The 20,606-nt window shown below is 43.4% G+C and overlaps 1 protein-coding gene across 10 annotated transcripts in view; it reads left to right on the top strand.

Annotated features, from left to right (window-relative positions):
* Nucleotides 1-20,606, top strand: part of LOC104057854 (calcium-activated potassium channel subunit beta-2) — a 149,113-nt gene that overhangs the window by 118,128 nt on the left and 10,379 nt on the right. For 9 of the 10 annotated variants that reach the window (XM_009559292.2, XM_054074104.1, XM_054074109.1 and 6 more), the window contains one exon: nucleotides 14,377-14,487. The exons of the other annotated variant lie outside the window; for it this stretch is intronic. In XM_009559292.2, coding sequence (XP_009557587.2) covers nucleotides 14,377-14,487 — 111 coding nt within the window. The remainder of the gene's footprint in view (nucleotides 1-14,376; nucleotides 14,488-20,606) is intronic. 10 annotated transcript variants of the gene reach the window in all.

Below are 20,606 nucleotides of genomic sequence, written 5' to 3'. Positions count from 1 at the left end.
CCACATGTGGATATCTTTGCTCAGCAGCCAATGCCCAATACTTGCATAACCCACAGCGATTTATTTAGTGCATCAAAACCTGCAGAAACAGAACTGGGTGTGCTGCCTTCTAGCCAGTCCTTCCTCTCCCACCACCTTAACGCCAGTGTTGGTGTCCTGCACTAGCAAAGGATCAGATGAGCATCTTCTGTAACCCTGTGGTCACCCCGACATCAGACCAAGCCTGGAAGTAGAAAGCCCCAGAAGGAGCTGGCTGCTAAAAGCACTGTTGCCCCATCAGCAGTGAAGGAAGTGAGAGCTTTCAAAATGGTGGTGGAAGAGAACTGAAATTCCTAGGGGCATAAAGGAGAGCTGGAAAGGTGCAAAGTGATAGTCATTCTTTGCTCCCCTCGAGCTTTCCCACCTTCCAGATTAAATAAAGTTTGCTTTTCTCTGCGTTTGAGTGACAGGAAGCAAATTACCAATTCCCAATTAGCAAATACGTTTGATAGCAGGGCTCCTGCCACGAGCTCGGAATTTAGTACCAGCAAATCGGTCTGACTGGGGAGTGTTCTGGCAACTGAAATAGTCCAGTAGCCACATTTTCCATTAACTGTAAGGCATCAATAGCAGACGGCTTTTGATGACAACATGTTCTTACAGCAAATGACTCCACCAGGATAAAGAAAAAAAAGAAAAGGCACTTCTCTGGGCTATAGTGCAAAAGGTTGGGATTCTTTTATCCACTACTCACAGTGCTGCTGTTGTTACTTTATAAGCATCTGACTCAGGCATTTGACTGGAAAGGTGATAGAATGCTTGATTTTGATTAACTATTGATTTGAATTTCCATTGTGGCAAAAGGTAAATAAAAATACAAACAGTATGAAGAAATAAAAAAGTTACTATTGGACAAAATGTTCCATATCATTATTTAAATCTTTATAGATACTGAAAAAATCTTTTTTTTGGCTTGCATGAAGGTCAACATTCAGCATTTGAGCATTCTTTCCACAGGGATTATATTTAGATACTGAACCTCCTGCCATTTTAAGGAGAGTATTTGTTCAATTACATCCAACATTAGTCCAGCTGTTAAGATTCCCTAAGGGACCACAGCAAACTAAAGAAATGCCTTTGTTCTGGTGCCAACAGGTTCAGTGGCATTGCCCTGCTCCTTCGCTTGCTTCTACATTCAGCTCCTGACCTCACTGATGTAAATAAGAAGAGAATCAAGTGCTCAGTCTCTTCTGAAGTACATATCAAAGAGCATTGAAATGATAGATTTCATTAAGCTTATACATCAGCTTTAAAAGAAGAAAAAAAGAAAGCTGAGCTGAGAGGAATTTGTGACATTTCCAGTGTAAGGAAGAGGAGCAGGTGAGGGTGAAAGTTAAATTTTGTACCCTATGGAATAAAAATGTAATCCATACTACGTCAGCCTCTGATAATATTTTCTATAACTGAATTACTATTATGAACTTAATATGGGAGAAAAGCCCTTTGAACACAATAGGAGGAAAACTACCAGCTTTTATTTACCTGCTACACTATTAATTACAGTGAAAGACACAAACATATCACAACAGGAACGGCTCAAGTCATCTGCAGTGCATTAGCTGGTACCTTCACAAGTTTTCTTACATGTATGTTGCTTAATTCAATCTAAATAAATTTAAGAATTCAAATACCAGCTTTTAGTAGCAGAATAAGGTCTTGGGAGTACCTAAAATGAGAATTTTTTTTGCTTAAACTTACCTTAGCAGCCACCTCAGTTACAAGCTATGCTGTAAAGCACCTTGGGATAGTAAGACACACACTCACTGTCTCCCACGGGAGGTGGAAATGACCTTCAAGATTAAAAGGCCAATGTGAAAACACAGCTTTTCTCCATTTTGATTCAAATGTAATTCACTTGATTGCTGGGGTTCAGTGGTTCTTAAGAAAGATGGGGCAGAAAGACCTTTCATAAAAATCATGAAAAGTGTTGAAAATTAACAGGCAATTGTTAAGCCGCCCTAAAAAGTAGAGAATACAGACATAACTGACAGGTTTTGATTTTCAAAATCTACTTCCTTGTTTCATTCATGGAATTATCAAATGCTTAGTAAAAGCCTTTTGCTGTTGGGAAGAAAGTGGGTGGAACCTGGCCAAATGATGGACACTTAACAGAAAAAGACCAAAGAAGGCAGGCTGGTGCAGGCTGTATCTTTGATAATTATTTGAACAAATACCATCTGTGTGGCTCTCAAGGGTAGGAGCAAGCTCTTGCTCTCTGGGCAGGCCTCCAGTGTGTCTTCAATGCATGTTTTAGCAGCCAGAAACTGCTTTTAATCTCCCATGTGACATTTAGCACGTTAGGACGTTTTGTCCTGATCCTGATAGCTTCTGTCATTCAGCAGCTGCTGAGTGGCAGCTGGCCAGCATCAGCAGCACAACCCTGTTGCCCAGAGCAAAGCACAGGGATAATCGATCCCAATGAGGTGCCACAGGTCTCTCCAGCTTTGGGAGAGTCCCCAAGACAGAGATGGGATGCTCGATTGACTGTCACTCCTTGACGATGAGGAGTTTTGTGCCAACAGTAGATAAACAACTTCCCATTCTGTGAAGTCCTTTGTTCGGCAAATATTGGTCCCCAACAAAGCAGCTCGCTTCGTTGGAGTCTGTGAAATGGGACAGTAGATGGAGCTTCCCTTCGACTGAGAGAACTTTTTTTCCTGATAAAAGGTACAATATGTGTGGGCATCACATGGAGTTGTGCAAGGGAAGCCACGCACCCGCTTTAAGGTTCCCATCCACAGCGTTGCAATTTCTCCCAGCAGCAGAGCAGACAAGCAGGGAGCAGGATGGCAGCTAAAAGAATGGGATTTACAGGGTTTAGGTACCTTTCCTGGAGCTGCAGCCTGCCCTTGTCATCAAAATCTGGACCACTGGGCAGTGATGTGGTCAAGTGAACCTGTCTGTGTAGGAGAAGCTGTTCAGTGCCAAACTCTTCAGTGTCTTTGCTAGAAAGGCAATTCTTGCTGGCTGTTTTGCACTTGAACTTCTGTATGGAGATGGCTATCTTCCACGAGCTACTACAAAGTGACTTCCCACAAATGGCACAGCAACTGAAAATCTATTTCTGCATTCTGACAATTTCAGTGTGTTGCCAGTGCGGTTCTGTTACAGTTTTGCTGCCACCAGTTCCTTAAGGCAGTCTTGCCCAACACTGTTGAAAAGGAAAACATTCACTGTGCCCTGAGGTAAATGAAGTGTGGAAGTCCCGTTATCACTGACAGAAGTTTTGCCTAGTTCCCCATCTGCTTGTCTGAATGTTAACGTACAGTACTGGCACATAAGCTTGAATGATAAATAGAAATTCTAAATAGAAAGCAACAAAATATTAGTCAAATATGCTGGTGGTGTCTGCAAAAATGTGCTGTGGGCACTGAAATTTCAAGAAAGGGAAATTCTAGGACAAAATAATGTTGTTATGTTTTGTTGATTGAGGGAAAATGCTAGGGCAGAATAGGACAAACTAACGGGTCAAAATGAGATTTCCTTATTTTTTTTATCTGTAATCCATATGGGATCCTGCACATCTCCTCCTTTCTATTCTTACTGCTATTTGTGTTTAGAAGCTGAGTAAAACAGCATACGAGGCGAGAAATCTGAGAAGAGAGTAATAACATGATGCATAGCATTAACTTGCTGGTTTTGGAAATACCCATTTATCTTGGTTAAATGAAAGCTTAGCCCAAGTTCTAAGCCAAGTAATCATGATTAGGGAGAGAAAAAGACATTCACCTCCTTAGAAACTCAATACTCTTCAACAGTAATAGCACTGCAGTGACATTGTTCAAAGCTGGACGCTTGCAGTAATTAATATAGATTATTGCCATATGAGGGATGGAAGTGTCTGTGACTACTCCTACCACTGTTTTCATTTCTGGACCAGTTCAGAGACAAAAAATACGTGTGGTTTTTGTTTCATAGACATGGCTGTTACACTGTGCAGATTGCTACGCTGGCCACAGAGGACTGTAGAGATTTTGTTCTTTTTGTTGGTTCAAAAAGGCATAGAGGGCATACGTATAGTGTGCTTTTATAGAGACTTTGGTTTTATTCCTTCTCATTTTCTTTTTTCCCTGACTTTCAAGAAAAATGTAGTTTCTGCTAAAAAGTATATTACAAGAATACATCTATATAGAGGTCACAAGTTCTCAAGCTATTGGTTTTCTAAGGAGACTAAATCTGCATCTGTACCATCCAGAGTATCAGGCACCAAACTCATCCACAAAGCAAGTGATTTAGTGCTTACAGATTTTTTACCTAATAGAGTGGTGTAGCACTGTGCTAAGCCCAGATCACCAGCCTCCTCTCAGTAGCTGAGTCATTGACCACTAGATTTCCCATCCACTTTATACCATTACTTCAATAAATTTCATTACTACCTTTCTACAATATGCAGCCATTCCTACTCTCTTTTGAGTGTGCATATCACTGTTACATTTACACTGTGTTCCCTGTCTTTCTAATACTCTGCCTTATTGTAACCCACTTAATTTCAAACTTTCTCTCAGTCCTGTTCATCCAGCTGGATTTGATCTCTGCCCTAACTACACATGAATCCATTAGAAAGGCTTCCTTCTTCTTATGATGGAAATTGTTCTCTGGGGCAACTTCTCTGTAGGAATTAGGATTTTGCATTGTTTTTCATAGAATCATTGAATCACAGAATGGTTTAGGTTGGAAGGCAAACTGAAGTTCATTTAATTCCAATCCCTCTGCCACAGGAAGAGACAGAGCTTAGAGCCCTGTTCAACCTGACCTTGAATGTTCCCAAGGACAGAGCATCCACAACTTCTCTGGAAAACCTGTTCCAGTGTCTCACCATCCTCATACTGTAGAATTTCTTCCTTATATCTAATCTAAACCTACCTTATTTCAGTTTTAAGCTGTTACCCCTTGTCCTATCAGCACATGCCCTTGTAAAAATTCCCTCTCCGATTTTCTTGTAGGTACTGGAAGGCTGAAGTCCTCCTCCTTGGACTCACTCCAACAGATCCATGTCCTTCTTATGTTGCAGGCCCCAGAGTTGAGCACAGTATTCCACGTGGGGTCTCCCAAGACTGGAGCAGAGAGCTTATGCTACAAAATCTGCCCTTTTGTAATAAGACAAAGAGTGAGGGTGCTCAGGAGATCCTAGCTGGGTGTTTGCTTTTACCGCAGAGGTGCTTATTTCAAAGCTGTGTGCTTCAGTCATATCAGTAAGTTGGAGCTATGATATCTGTCCTGCATCAAGCCCATTTCTTAGGGAGGCAATTAATCTCTACCAAGTGTCTGTCATAACCAGATTTCTGAGCTGATGTGGTCAGTATTATTTACAGCTTGTCTGTAGACATCCCTCTGCATTCAGAGGTCCTCCATCAGATCTAAGAGACCGATCATGAGGGAAGTGTGACTACTGGATAGCTGCAAACCTGAACTTGTTCCTCTCACCTGATGACCTCTGACATCTAGATCTCAACTAATTCTTCCTTGCATATTCCAGCAGGTTTAATACAACATCATTCATTGACAGCCAGGGAAAATCAACCAGCGCATAGTTAAATAACTCGCTTAAACTGCCAGGTCACAGTGGTGTGATCCATCAGTCCTGGTCCTCTTGCCTGGCCACTGTTTTGGATCACATCTTTTGCTAACTTGCCTGCACAACCCAGTGCAAAACCAGTTGCTGCAATGGCAGAGCAGCTGTACACCAACACCCACATCAGGAAGCCAACCTGGTCAGTAGGGAAGCAGTGCAGGCCCATGGACTTGAGCACTGGTTTGAAGCAGGGATGAACCTAGAGAAGAGCTTGTGCAAATCACCTCCTTGCTCTGGGCCTCAGTGTCACATCTGCACTTTTGCAGTAATAACAGACAACTCCGAGTAATGATCTTTAGTAAGATGTGACATGCGAAACCTCAGCAGTAGTTGAGCATTCATGCTGACTGTCCACCCATTAGCAGTGCATGCATTTGGCCAGCTGCTGTCTGCTAGATCCTCCTAAAAAATAACAAGCGGACTAAATGAAGACTGCTGTATTTTTCCACAGAAAATAAAGTCAAACAACAGCTAAAATTGAGGAGGGGAGAGGGGGAAAGGGAGCAGAGAAGGCAAACCAAAGGCAAACCAAAGCCAACATAAGAGTTGTATTTATTTTTTAATCCCATCTCTTTTAGTGTCTGTGATGAGCACTGTAACTAAAGGAACCTAACTGAATTAGAATTTCAATATGTCCTGAGCAGATTGGAACTGTTTCCATTCATAAGCAGCACGTCCCAGCTGTAATTGCCTGCTTGCTTATCCACACAGGTCTTTACAGTTAATCCAAATGTGGACTCAAAAATAAATAGTGCCGGAGCATTCACTTCCCGCTGGGCAGTCGTTTTAGCTCGCCTCTGCCTTTGCTTTGTTCCAGCTGGTGCTCTCAATGGCACAGGGACTGACTCAAAGGAGATAAAAGAAGATTGACCCGCTCGAGGAATTAGGTGGAACTAGAAACACTTCTACTCTATCTGCTCTGCCTGTTTGTCCTTTTCCTCTGGGAGTTGTTTTGCATCTGTTTATCTTTCTCTGCCCTCACCTCTTTCCCCAGCCACATCACTTGTTCAATGCGTCTCTTTTGTGGCTCCCCTAAGAGCTGCTGATGCCCTCACTGTCCCCAGCAGTACATCACCCTTCCCCTCCCTGTGGTCCCACTCAGAAACACACCACCAGGATTTTAACGTTGATTTCCTGAAATGAAATATTCTCATCAGGGATATTTAAAAGCCATGTACTTCTCAAATTAGATCTTCTCTGGAGGGGGTGTAAAGCTGAGGCACAGCTGACCAAAGCTGGAGCTGGATGAAGATGTCCCTGCAGATGGGACTTGGTAATGCCCAAAGCAAGGCTCTGCCTTTGTTCTCTCACATGGAAATCCATATGTGTCTTTGCTCTCCTCTTCCTCAATGGGAGGAAGGTCATTGTCCATCATCTTTTAGGCTGTTTACTCCACTACATCTGCCACAGGCTTCTTGGGAGACCACAGCAGATACTCAGCAGCCTCAGTGCCTCTGTTTATCACCTGTAAAATGACAGTGCCAGCACTCTCATTCTTCACAGTCTGGGTTGTAAATTCCAAGACCCTGAGATGACAGCGATACAGGGACATATGAGAAGAATCAGGAGCTGCTTCACTTAAGCAGAGTCAGAGATGTCCAGAACCCACTATGGAACCAATTATTCTTAAAAATAGTATTATAGTATCCAAAAAAGCTTTCTCTAAGATCTGGTCAAGAGGATACACACAAAACCTCAGCTGGGAGGAAGGTCATCCCCTCTTGATGACCATCAAAGAGACTGACATTAATGTGGAGATGGAGTTGGAAACACCTACCACCCTGGGAGTAGAGCAGCAATTCAGTGTTGAGCATTCACTTTGCCTCCTTTCACTCACCCTGTTTCCCAGTGGGCTTGTCACAACATAATCACAAGAAACAGAGCATCTTCACTGCCACCCATGTGGTCTCAGACGGCCAGCCTGCTCCAGGGCCATACAGGTCTTCTGGTGCAATGCAGCACCTAAGGTGATATATCCCTCTGCAATTACAGAGAAGCGTGCTAAGATTTAAAGGAGACCATCAAGTGAGGTAGTGCAGCACTTTCACTGCCTTCATTCTCACCCCTAGGATCCCTCCTTATTAGTGTAATGCTGGCTGGTCTGTAGCAGAGCAGATCTCCCTGTAAAAACTCTTGACTCCACCGGCTAGGGGCGTGTTACAGGGTGGTGGCGCAATTCACTGCTGCACCCCCATCCCAAAGCAGATTGTGCACCCCTAGCCCATTTTACAAGCAGATTGTGCCTTTCTCCAAAGCCAGAGAGCAGCTGAGATTACGAATGTAGTGCTTGTCCAATACGTCATTTTCTACATAAATTCAAATTGAACACAGAAAGCTAAAAGTGTTCACAGAGTCCTGACAGGAAAAGGGGATAATTATCCTCAGCTCTTCCTCACAAACGTCCATCTCCACTGACTGCAATGTGCCAAGAGAGGCGTTGCCTCATGCTTGGATTGCAAACTTGCTAAACTCAAAGCATGAAGATAGTAACAAAGGCTGGCTCTTCACTAGATACTCTGCTGTCTGAAGGTGGCCTGAAAACATTCTTTGCCAGGTGTAACGATGGGACTAGCACATCCTTTGAACAGAGAGGAGGCAGCTGAGGCCATAGTGTCAGACTGCTCTAAGGCAGCCAGAAGGTGGCCAAATAAGAGAAGTTGGAACTCTCTTGGTTGCAATGGCAAACAGTAGCCCCTTTGTAGCCAACCTAGGGACACAGGAATTTCTGTTTCAATCAGCTAAATCAGCATAATTAACACAATGTGACCAGGGTGAGCAAAACAAGTCATCATGGGAACAGTAATGTATAGGAAAAGCCACTGGAGGGGAGAGAGTGAAAGAAAAAAAAAGGAAAGGTGGAAAAGGAAGTTAAAATTTAAAAGAATAGTAAGAATAAATACTCTAAAGTCTACAGTTATACCATGTGGGCTCCTTAGACTTGTACTAGATGGGTAACTCTAGGGAAAGGGCAAGCCTAGGGATGAAAGGCATCATTACATGGCAAGACTTGAAAGAGTTTTTCAAAATCCAGGAAGCCAGCACTGGAGGAAAAACCATCATGAGAAGCAAACCTGGAGGATTTAGAGGTTACTTTGAAATATTTAATTTTGAAGTGTGAATGCATTGCACGTTGAGGTATAAAAATGTCAGCCTTTTTGAACATCTCTCTTACTCCCGTACATATTGTGGAGAGGGAATAAACAATCATAAAGCATGATTTGAAGTTAAAAGGAATTTTGCCTTTTTAAGCATAACCAAATGCTGTTTTGTTCCACACACTGTTAAGCTGCATCCTCATGTGATGGCTTCAGTTGTCACTGGCAACCTCATTCTGCTGCTTTGGACAGGGATCCTACTCATGCTTGTACCATGGGAGCCCAGCAAAACTGCCCTGTATCCAGGGTGTCACCTTCATTCCGCTCAAAAGCTGGATGGATAGCTCGGCCCCGAGCTCTGGGGAGATTTAGGAGAAGGGCCAGAAATAGGGGTGAATTCCTTCATGGGACATCATTAGCCATCAGTCTTCCTAAATTCTTGTCTGTTCATTAACATCAGGTGCCTGTTACCCATTTTTCCCTTACCATAATGAGGAACCCCAAATTGAAGGTCATCTGCCAGTTGGATTAGTCAGTTAGTAAAGCTGGAGCTAAGACACTCCAACAAGAACAGTTATTTATGCTGTTCTGTCCTGCACTGTGCCCATTAGCTTATGGTACAGCAAAGTATCATCACAAGGCAGAAATACAACATTTGATATTGCTGTTGGTGCTTCACAATTTAAAGTTGTTGCTGCCAGAGCATTAAATGTTCCATAAGTGGTAACTGACTTCTACTAATGCAGATGTATTTCTTTTATGAGTTAGCTTATTGCGGTTGTTCTTGGTCCATGCTTGCTGTTCTGTTATGGCTGCAAACAAGTGGGATTAGAGCAAGCAGATACTGTGCTCAGATGGAGATCTGCAAAGAAAGCATGTATTTTGACTACGCAAGAAACACTGCCCTCTGAATTGTGTCAGAACAGGGGAATTAACAGCCAGGTGTTCAACCGGCTTCTGACTTGCATCTTCAGTGCTATTGTGTGAAAGCTCCCTTGGTACATGTGCAACACTGGGGCTTTTGTGTTGCACCACAGCCACAGCCACGACAGGTCTCATTCAGATCCTCCAAAAAAGGCTCTACAGCCATGAGAGAGACCAAATATCTCCCATCACTCAACAGCAGACATCTGTCCAAGAACTGGCACTGACCGCTGTTTTATGGCATAGACAGAGGGAACATGGACTAGCAGGAAAACTTCAGGGTTTACAGGGAACTGCCTTGGGGTTTAAATGAATTTTCTGGTGGGAAATATTAGGATGAGGAATCGAGAGCACTTGGCCACATCAACAGTCCAGGGCATGAGTACATTCGGACAAAGAGGTCAGGGATTGTACCTTTAGGTGAATGTTTAGCTTTTGTTGGCTTTTGATGACTCAGAGTGTCTTTTATGAGGCAAAATTAATGCAAGTGCTGGTCTATTTACAGTGGCCACATTGTCCAGGAAATGAAATGCCATAAGGGGAGCAGAGTACATTAGTTCTGTGCCATAAATGGTTCTCTAAGGTCTCAGAAACCCTATGATTTACATAAACATAGGCAAAGGTAATTACAAATAATCACACATATAAAAAATAGCTTTCCATCTGAAAATGTGGTCTGCAATATCCTTCTTTGGCTCTTCACAGATGTGGTGACCTAGAGGTAAGGGATATTTCATACCAATCATGACGTAAACCAAAACCTGAGGAAGGAAAGCAGCCAACCCAGGGTGAAAGTGAGGACAATAGAGTATGTAATATAGTTACCAAGTTACAAACTAAGTATTTTGAGATTCAGAATCACATCTTTTTGGAGCAAATTGAAGTAAATACTGCCCCAGCATGTTTTCTTCACATTGCAGCCCTCTCTTGCAGTGCTGCTGAGTGGACATGTTTATATCCCTTAGAATAGGGCAGAGTAGTTCTAATCTTATAAGAACTATCTCAAGTCTTCAACTTGCAATGGCTGAAAACATAGAAACCTTGTCAGGGTTTCAAGTGAGATCCATAAAATTAATTAGAAGATCGTGTTCATGAGAAGGATGAGGATGGGGAAAGATGGGGGCAGTGGGTCAGGGGGAGACCCATTGTGTCAGCACCACAGTTGCTTAGAGCAACTTCTCAGCCAGTGCAAAGTAGTGAAGTGCCCTGGGCGCAGGTGTGCATGTGTTCATAAGAGATTGTACACTTTTTACTCTATATGTCTCTCTTAAATGTCAAGCATTTATTCATAAAAGACCCAAACACTCAGAACAAGGCAAGTTTGGTAAAACACAAAGCATAGCCTCCTTGTCTGTCTCTGTGGCAACCACACTGAGAGACAACTGTGTTGATGCCTCACTGGGTAAATAATGGAGACACCAATGTTCTGGCAAAGTTGAGTAGAAAGCTCAGGGTCCAACCCAGTATCCTGACTATAACAGTAAACAGTAAAAGCCACATCAGGTACAGCAGTTTGCTGGTAACCTACACTATAGGAATATTCCCTCCAGACTCCTGATAGTCAAAAAGTAGCTCGATGCACCTCTTCTAAACTGTTTTCTAACAGATATTGTCGTGACTTTACATGCTCTGTCTGTTCAAGAAATAGCACAATCCAGTTTTACTTTAAATGCCAGGCTGACATCCTGCGGTAATGAGTTTCACAAGCTGATTACTTGTTGCATGATAAAAATACATTGCCAGCAGCTGACTCAGAGAGGCAATGGGCAATAAAAGAGACTAGCGCAACTGGTTTTCTCAGAAAAGAGAAAGGGGATAGGGAAGGAACAGGGTTCACAGGAGCAGAAAGGCATGGAAGTAGCTAAATGACCTGGTGGAGCAGGACAGGGTCATTGTAGATTATAACCATTCTAGGCTGCAAGTCCTCCAAAGGCTTTTAAAGGAGGGTCTTGAGGTGTTTGTGTTGTTACTGTTCTACAAAAGGCTCTTACCTTACAGGTAACCCCCACCTAAAGGAAACACTTTAGTGACTTTAGTCACTTACATCTGACCTCTGATATGATGTCATCAGAGTAACAATTTTACACAAAATTAGGTGTGTAATTGTGCGTTAAATACCGATGGTTGGCTTGGATTGCCCAACTAATGAAGCAGGCAGCAAACCCTATCACATATGGACTGCTCCAGGACACTTGGCATTTTAAGGGAGTCTGAGATCACTCTGACTGTGGGGGAAGAAAAACACTCCTTTTCCTCTTCTGGCATCCTCTCAGTGGGGCAGATCCCTCTCACGCAGCTCTCACCTCAGTGGAGCTCCTACAATTGGCTCTGGAGCTTATGAACCTGCCTCCCTGCCCAGGCTGTCCTGCCCAGGTGTTGTGGTTGACTCAGACAAGCAGCAGAAGCTACTCATCACTTCTAAAGTGTGCCCAGGTTTTGTTTGATTAAGAACAGACTCTAATAGCATTCACCACCATCTCTTGATGACTCTGGGACCACTCAAGCTGTGGCAGCACAGCCAGACAGCCTTTCCTGCCATGTAACTCACATGTTGCGCCTGGAGGGCGCAGTGGCAAATGTATGTGTGTGTACACACATATATATAAACTATTTTTCAGCATTAAGGGGACCAGCCTGGGACAGGTCTCAGTCTTATATCCAATGTGGCCTCCAGCCCTTGGATACTTGCCCTGAGCCCTCCTGCATTGCTGGATGCGGAAAAATCAGCATGTTCAGCACAGGCTTGGCAGTCTCTCTTGTGCTGTCTGAGGTAATGTGGGTGCAATCTTACATACCAGAGTGAAGATTAGACCCAAGGTCCTGTAACCCAAATTTCTGGCCATGATCACTCAAAAAAACCCACTTCTTAGTTGATGGCTGTATTAATCAGAACCTTGCAGATGCTATTTTACCTTCTAAAAAATAGAAAAGGAAATGCCTCTTCTTATTGTCCAATACTTAACTATAGTGGTTGTAAGGAAAGAAAAGACTCTTTTTGGCTCTCAGAGCTGCAGTAATGACAGCAGAGTCAGGGAAAGGGCTAGAAGAGAGTTTCTTCTTTCTGCCTCACTTGTTTTGGGCCACCTTCTTGACCAATTTGCCGTGCATGAATGCTTGACCAATTTTTGTGCATGAAGCACAAAAGCTTCATTAGATTTTACTGACTGTTGTTTCAATCAAGATCCCTTTCTGTAAGCCCAGATTGAGCCAGCACCTCTGAGCATCACAGCAACAGGGAGCAGCAGAATCCCAGTAGAGAGTAAGTGGTGGAGTCCCCAGTTTGGCCCCTTTTCCCAGTTTGTGAGTTTGGCCGGGATATGTGCAAAGAGGCCCATGGAGGGGATCTGGGCTGACTCCAGATGGAGAGCCTGGTCCCTTGGCACCCATCAGCCTGTCTGCATACGAATAAATTTTGGCTCCCATCCATGTCAGTCTTCGCCTGCAGCCACCTCTACAGGATTTAAGTATTCTCCCAGGTTCACTGCTATGCAAATATTGAAATTAGCCCTTTGAATGATTATGTAGATAGTGACATTACAGACTTTTCAGGAGAGAAGCACAGAGGAATTAAAGTGTCTTCTCTACTGACAGCATCAGCAGCCAGGCTTATTTTTCAGTGAGCAAAAGAATGGTCCCCAGTGTATGAAAAACTTCAGCATTAAAGCATTTGGCGTCTGGAATATTTCTTTCTTTTTTCTTAAGCTTTTCCTTGAATGCAGTGAAAGCACAAAGTGTTGTGCCATGAAATAATGCAAAGTACAGCTCTGACCCAGAAGGTCCCAGCTTTCAGAAGCTGAAATTTTAACTGAGCCTCACTAAAACAAGGAACAGATTAGGAGGAGCTATGAAGGGAGCTGCAGCCTTCCTAGCGGAGCCAGTACAGCCTATGCTTCCAGACTCACAATGAAGCTACATCTGGAAAGATAGTTGTTCATTTTCAATTGATCTAGCGTAACCAAAATCTCCTAGGAATAACATAGGTACAGTGAATGTGCCTCTAATTAGGGCAAAAGAGTAGCAACACTTCTTGAGATCCGTTCAATTCTATTTCTGTTTCTACGGGATATAACTGAAGCACAGGGTTCAAATTCCATCCTTAAAATGAAACCCTTAAGTCTTTTCTCCTCTTCAGAAGACCCTGAGAGAAGGCAGCAGGATTCATAATCTGCTGTGAAACAAAGAAGCCCATGGGCAGGAATCTAACTGGCCTGGACAAATGGCTTTGGAACAGTAGTTCCTCTGGGGGAAAAGATGCGTTTGTCACATCTGTTACATTTCCACAAAATGCTGCTTTTACATCTCATACTTGTGCTTCATTCAAACACCTTCCTTGAGAGCCTCATCACACTGAGAGCCACCACACAAGCAGTAAGCTATGATGAACAGGTGTGTGCTTAAGCAATAGCCACTTTCCACCCCTCAATACTGCCATAAGAATGTTGGATGCAAATATTACCTTTTCTTAAACTACCAATGATTTTTTGTTTATAGCGCAAATGCTTTTCAGTGTGGAGCATAGCTAAGCCTCATTAGAGAGGACCACATTTTACCAGTTGGGCTAATGAGATTTATCTTTCATCCTCACACACTGATCTGTCATCCCCATCATTTTGCATCCCACTTTGAGTTAACAAATGGTCCATCTTCAGAGCACACTGGGCACACCCCAGGGGATTTGGCACACTGGATATAATGTGGTCTGCTGCATTGGACGGGCAGTGACAAAAACTATCCCTCTTCCCCTAGGTCCTTTCGTCGTCCCACTGCAGCAAGCAAAGCCAACACTGGGCAATCCTCTAAAATGTTTATTTGGACCAGTGGCCGGAGCTCTACATCTTACAGACATGACGAGAGAAGGTAACTGGCATCTGTGCTGATTGTCTCTTATGGGTTTTGAATCTTTAGGAGTGTGGCCTGTAGCTTCTCCTTAGTGGTGACACTAGAGAAGTAGGAGGGGTGCAAAGGGTGTCCACCCCCTTCCCTCTCACTCACCCCCGACTGCTGCTGCACGACACCAGTACCAGCCAATGAGTGCCAGGGTTAATGTGCCAAGCCAAAACAGAGTGGGGGGATAATGCTAGAGCCATGGCCAAAGTTTTCCTTGTCTCCAGGAAATCAGCAGAACACTGACCATCTCTGAGGCAGCGCACACACATTGCACCTTTGAAAGCATACTAATCCTCAGCCACAAGTTTTCAGTCCCAGCTTCAACCCCTCCAAAGCATTTCTGCCTTTTGCACATGTCCTGCTTCCAGCCGTTGGCCCACACTGTTTCCACAACCCCCTTCAGACAACACACTGTGCCTCCACTCACCCAGCCAGATCATTGTCCTATTTAACTTCTACGTATACGGATGGTGCATCCAGCTGTCAGAGATATTTTCTGTTTATATGCATGTGCGTTTGAGGATGAGCGTGTGTGCAATACATTGCACAGTGACCGGGTAATGACAAGAAGCTTGAAAGTGGTGTTGCTAGAGGGAACAGGCTGAAGGAAACAGAGGAATAAATGGGTTACTGGATTCCCTAGGAGGTCAGGGAATTACGCAGAGGAGAAGGAAAGGGAAGGGGAGAAGAGGTTTTAAGTCCACAGACAAAGGCAGCACTCAGTTGGGAATGGGAGAAGTTAAATATCACTGTTGAAAGAACAATTGTCAGTAACGCTCAGACTCATCCTTCCAGAGTCAACCTCCTTTGTAGTGAGATTTGTTGGACAGCTTGTCTTCTCACAACCAGACACATTTCTCTTTCTTTTCTTTTTCTCTCCTCCTTCCCTCTGCTCCTTCAGTTCCCCTTGCAGTGACTATTAAATGTAACCACAAAAAAAATCAGATTCCAGTGAAACAAAAACAGAGGTCGGTGTATGCACAGTGCCAATTAGCAAAACACATTCTTCGGTTATTCTAATGAGACATTATTGCTGGCATCTGCTTGGGAAAACACACTTAGTAGTTCAGGTAGCAGAACTGCCCTCGGGACATGGAGTTTCTTTGGAGAATTGGTCCATTTCCTGAACTTTTCTACAAAGGCAGCATTGGTTTTCAGCTCTTTTAATAATCCAATTTCAAACAGATATTTTGAAGCCATAAAGGCCAATTTGGCAGCAGTTTTCCACGGATTTTCGGTTCAAGCTGGTTATCTAACTGCCTCATGTAGTTCTGCAAGCCTCCTCTTTAGCTGAATTTTCCCCAGGCTAATGTCCTTCTGTGTTAAAACAGTGTCAAGGACAGGATGGTCCAAGGTTAGACACTTGGAGGAGATATCTGACCACGCATTGGGCTGGGTGGAAGCCAGTACAGCCTTCAGCTCACGCCATAACTTTCAGTGGGACTTATTAACGTGGGCTGATCACTGTGCTAAACAGGAATCACAGGTGTTCAATCAGCTTAAACCCTAGGCAGAGCTCACCCCTGCAGACACAGGGAGGGAGGAAGCAGTATCTCTGCACTTACACACCAGCTGTGATAATTTCGGGTGCCTTTTCAAGCCTCTGGGTGGGTTTATTTCCCAGGTGGTCCTGTAGAGTCATACAGAAAAAATTGTTCATACGTTGTGGGTGATTATTAAAATGCAGGAGGGGAAGGGAGGAAGAGAAAATAGAAATATGAGAGCACTGACTGCAGCCTCAGGACTGCAGAAGAGAGGTGTGAACACAGAGCAAGTGTTGCTGGTGGAAGAAACTCATCTGGCAGTGATTTTAACACGTGTAAGGTCACCAGCAGCATCGCTGTATCAAACAGGCAGCACATTTTCAAGAAATGACTTCCCCTAAATGACTGTTTCCCAGGAATTTTGTTCTTTAAACTTCAGACAGAATGATTGTCGTGTGAAGGAGCAAACTTGTCACCTAACACATAAAAACACAGACTCTTGAGCGATTGCACCTTAATAACAACCTGTGCAGCATCAGGTCACTTTCTGTGGAATAATCTCCTTTTGGGTGGAAGGTGTCTTCCAGGCATCTCTTCTTGCAGGACCAAGCCAAAAATTTATGTATTTCATTGCTGGTTTAGGCATCCACTCTTCCCCAATTGCCACTTTTTTATGATTCACAAACCTAGTCAAGCGGTCACTCTTTCTCAGCTATCAATTAGACTTACCGCAACATCATAAGCTTAAAAAAAACAAAGAACTGGTTTGATTTGATTCAATTTGGTCCAGTTTGGTGAGAAACAGGGAAGGAACCGAGTGAACAAAACCTGTTCATATTGGTAGGAATCCTTCCACAGGCTTTTGAGAGAGCTTCAGAGGGGTTTCCTGTTGCCATAGCTCTAACAACAAAAACTAATGCATCTAAATACACTCTGTAAAGAAAAAATGTAAAGAACTTGGCTTCTAAGTAGAAAAGTCCTTCAGCACTGGGAATTCTGCAGATTACTACAGGAGGGTTTTTTGACACTTGCAGTCAAGGTTTTCTGATATCTGTAGGCATCTCAACATGAGGTAATTTGAGTGACATCCACATAACCACTCTGATATCAGAGAAGTGAATGTGAATTCAAAATCACTCCAAATAATTCACGCAGGCAGATATCCCCATCTGAAAAACCTCATGACTGTGCACAGTGCCAGAAGAGGCAGCACCTCCTTCAGTGCCACACCATGGTCTACTTGCAAGGGAAGGAATTTAAGGGTAGGGAATTTGTATTTAATTTAAAAAAAAAAAAAAAAAAAAAAAAAAAAGTAATTGTAGGTACCTGGTAATTCTAGATTTCCAGGGAGGAAACTAGACCTGCTTTGCAGCTCTCATAGACCTACCCACTTTGGAGTGAAACAAGAACTGTTGTACAGGGTCAGAAGAAGACTTCCTTTAGCCTCTCTTTCTCTACATAGCAGTACCCAGTTGTAAGCCTTTGGCATACAGGGCTGTTCCTAATAATTCCAATAAATACATTATATCCCCAGAACTGTGGGGCGGTCCCATACCCTCAGAGCACAGAGAACACAGGATGCATGTGGCATGCCTCATCCTTCACATAAACAAGTGCTAAAAGGCCATGTCCCTCGTGATGGCAAAAATCTTGGCTGCAGCAAATATGAGCAACTCTGCAGAAGACAGAATTTCTTATTAAGGCCAGCAGGCTTAAATCGGCATCGCAATTCTCCTTGACTGTCATTAGGGTGATTAATGTAACCTGGGCTGCCTAATTTCATCACAGGTCCTCCCTAAGCCTTCCTCCGGAGATCACAGAAGCAGCTGCTGACCACACTGCAGAGGGATCCCCACACTGCTGCTGTGCAGAGAGATACTGAGAGGGAAATCTCTGTGCCATCCCCAGCAGGCACCGTCACAGCTGAGATCTCCTTTCCGGCAGATGAGCCCAGATAAAGTAGCCAGCCCATATCCTCTGAGAAACTGGGCAAAAGGAACACAGAGATTCAAAAGGGGAGAACTTTAGTTTGGAAACAACCAGGAGAGCAAAGACCTTTTGTCCTTGGAGGCTTACTTTCTATTAAATGTCTTTACACAGGGCAGAGAGACCCCTATGGGACAGCTGGGATTTCATTAAAAACAAACAGCCCCCCCTCGGTGTCGTATTTGGGGAGCAATCCCAGGTAATCATAAGTATTAGATGGATTCACCTAGATGAGTAGTGTCTGGGACGCAGTGATCTGTACTTAAACACACCGCAGCAGTCAGTTAACTGTGGCTGTGCAGCCTGGGATCTAAAATCAGCCAGCTAAGCACAGCACTCTTCCAGCTCACCAAGCAGAAAGAGGTCCCTGGGCTGTGCCGAAAGTTCACAAGTACCTAAAATTTCCCCCCACGGAGCAGCACACACACGCATGCAGACCACCACTGCTGCTCCAGCTAAGGAGATGCCAAGGCTGATCAGTTAGTTGCAAAATATTCTGCACAACACACCATGTCCCCCAAACCCAGGGCTCTTGGGGGCAAAAATGAGAACCCTGGTAATAGCAGATATTCTCAGAATCATACAGAGCAAATTGGTACCTCCCCACCACAGGCACGAGCCGGGAGGAGGAGGAGGAATGGTTACTCAATGTGTCTCCTGGGCTGCGTCAGGACCGGTGCATCACACACGGGCACGTGCCAGGCCACCGCATACCTTGGCATGTGTTACCAGACTGACTGCTGGCAGGGATTCAGGAGGAAAAAAAAGTAAGGTGCACCAGGCTACCACCTTCCTGTTGTTCAGGGCTTTGAATAACAAGCACTTGAAAAAGAGCAACCAAACAACTGGTCCAAACATAACCTCTAAGGCAGTGCCTTATTTTGCTTTATTTTCCATGGCAGGTGAATGGAGATCTGCCCGGCAGCTGGTCACCACATACCTTTCTCTTTGCCAGTCACCAGCCAGATAGAGAATTTCTACAACACACTCCTCAGTTCAACATTTTTTACCTCTCATTGCACATTTCTTGACTCAAGGCCACTTGGAAAGTATTTGTAACCATTCTCAATTAGCTATTTGTTTTTAAATTGACCATTTGTATCCCTTTTATGTCCTAGCTTCTCTGGTGACATTACTGAGCAATCACACTGTCTCTGTTTTATGTCTACACGCTGACATAAGTTATGCTGTGTGATCGGTTAATGTGCTGGAACTGCATGACAACCTCTACCTTCCTGCCTGCTTCCATTTGGGAGCAATGCAAATCCTAATAGCAGCTCTCAGAATTAAATACAGTTTGATAAATAATAATAGAAAAGTCACATTAGATTATTACTCTGCATTACTTCTTTTAAGGCAACTGCATCTGCCAATTCACAGTATTTTTTTTCTCCCCAACACCAGAGAAAAACCTGACAGGCTGAATTACTATTTCATTTCCAGCTAGGAAAATATTGACAAGCTTTAAAGGGCAGTTTTCAAGAGAAACCATGGACATGTAAAGATGTAAATTACAGTTGGATGAAGAAACCCCAAGGGGTTTTAGGTCTGGGAGACTACTGACTGCAGTACCATCTAAGAAAATTTTTTGCTATAGGTCCCCGCACCATATATATTTTTTCTGGCTTTACTCATTATCTAAATACAAATTAAATTCCAGTTGCAGTGATTTTATGACTAAAGCTGTTTTCTCATTTCTACTGTTTTTATATAAAATTTTACATCTGTCTTAACTCTATTTCTTTGTCCCTATTGGTGAATGTTATATGGTTGGTCTGACACAGTGCTTTTTTCCAAGGTTGAGTGAAACTTGGTGGTTTCAGCTTAAATGAATGGTGGGTTTGCTAGAGCCCAAAGTGATGTTGATGATGCTCACGTGCCATTTTGCAGACAGTAGAAGAGGAACTTCTTCCACGTGTACTACTATGTCCATGTTATGGTGGTGCCAGGGCACAGAGGTGTGCGGTTCACATGCTTCGGGTGCTGCCTGGATGATTCAAAAGAACCATAGCAGAAAACACAGGAGATTTTGACCAGCCTCAGGTCTGTAAGTACATTTTAAACCCACAAAGTTTGAGTGTGTTTGAAATGTACTCAAATATTTCCTTCTTCACCATTGTGTCCTCATGACCCATTGAATCATCAAAGGCTCGGAGATGAAAGAAGGACTTATGGTTAGAAAATGCAAAAGACTTTCTGCTGAAGGGGGAATGGTTTGTTGTATCTTCTTTTATTTAATCCCAGAACAAATAGCTTTGGTGGATAATTTTCTGCGAGCATTTTCACTGTAATCAGTAAGTGGGCTTCCAGAAAGCTATTTTACAAATAAAGTAAATAAGCTCCCAATCGAAAAACTCACAGAAATCAATCGCAAAATCCCCATAGTGCTTCCTGAGCTTTGACTCACACTCAGGGTGGAAAATTACTCAAACCACTGGTGTGTAGGGAATAAAAAAAACCAAACAAAACACATGGTCCTTTCAGATAATTTTAGTGATGACTTTCTTCAGGCTGTTTTCTACATATGGTAAGACCTGTTACCATATTCAGCTGAAGAAAAGACACCTCGTATACCTGAATATCTTCTAGTGGCCTAAGCTGGCATTGACAGGTCAAATT

Source organism: Cuculus canorus, chromosome 9 (assembly GCF_017976375.1).
Source record: "Cuculus canorus isolate bCucCan1 chromosome 9, bCucCan1.pri, whole genome shotgun sequence".
Taxonomy (NCBI): domain Eukaryota; kingdom Metazoa; phylum Chordata; class Aves; order Cuculiformes; family Cuculidae; genus Cuculus; species Cuculus canorus.
This window is presented reverse-complemented; position numbering and strand designations above follow the sequence as displayed.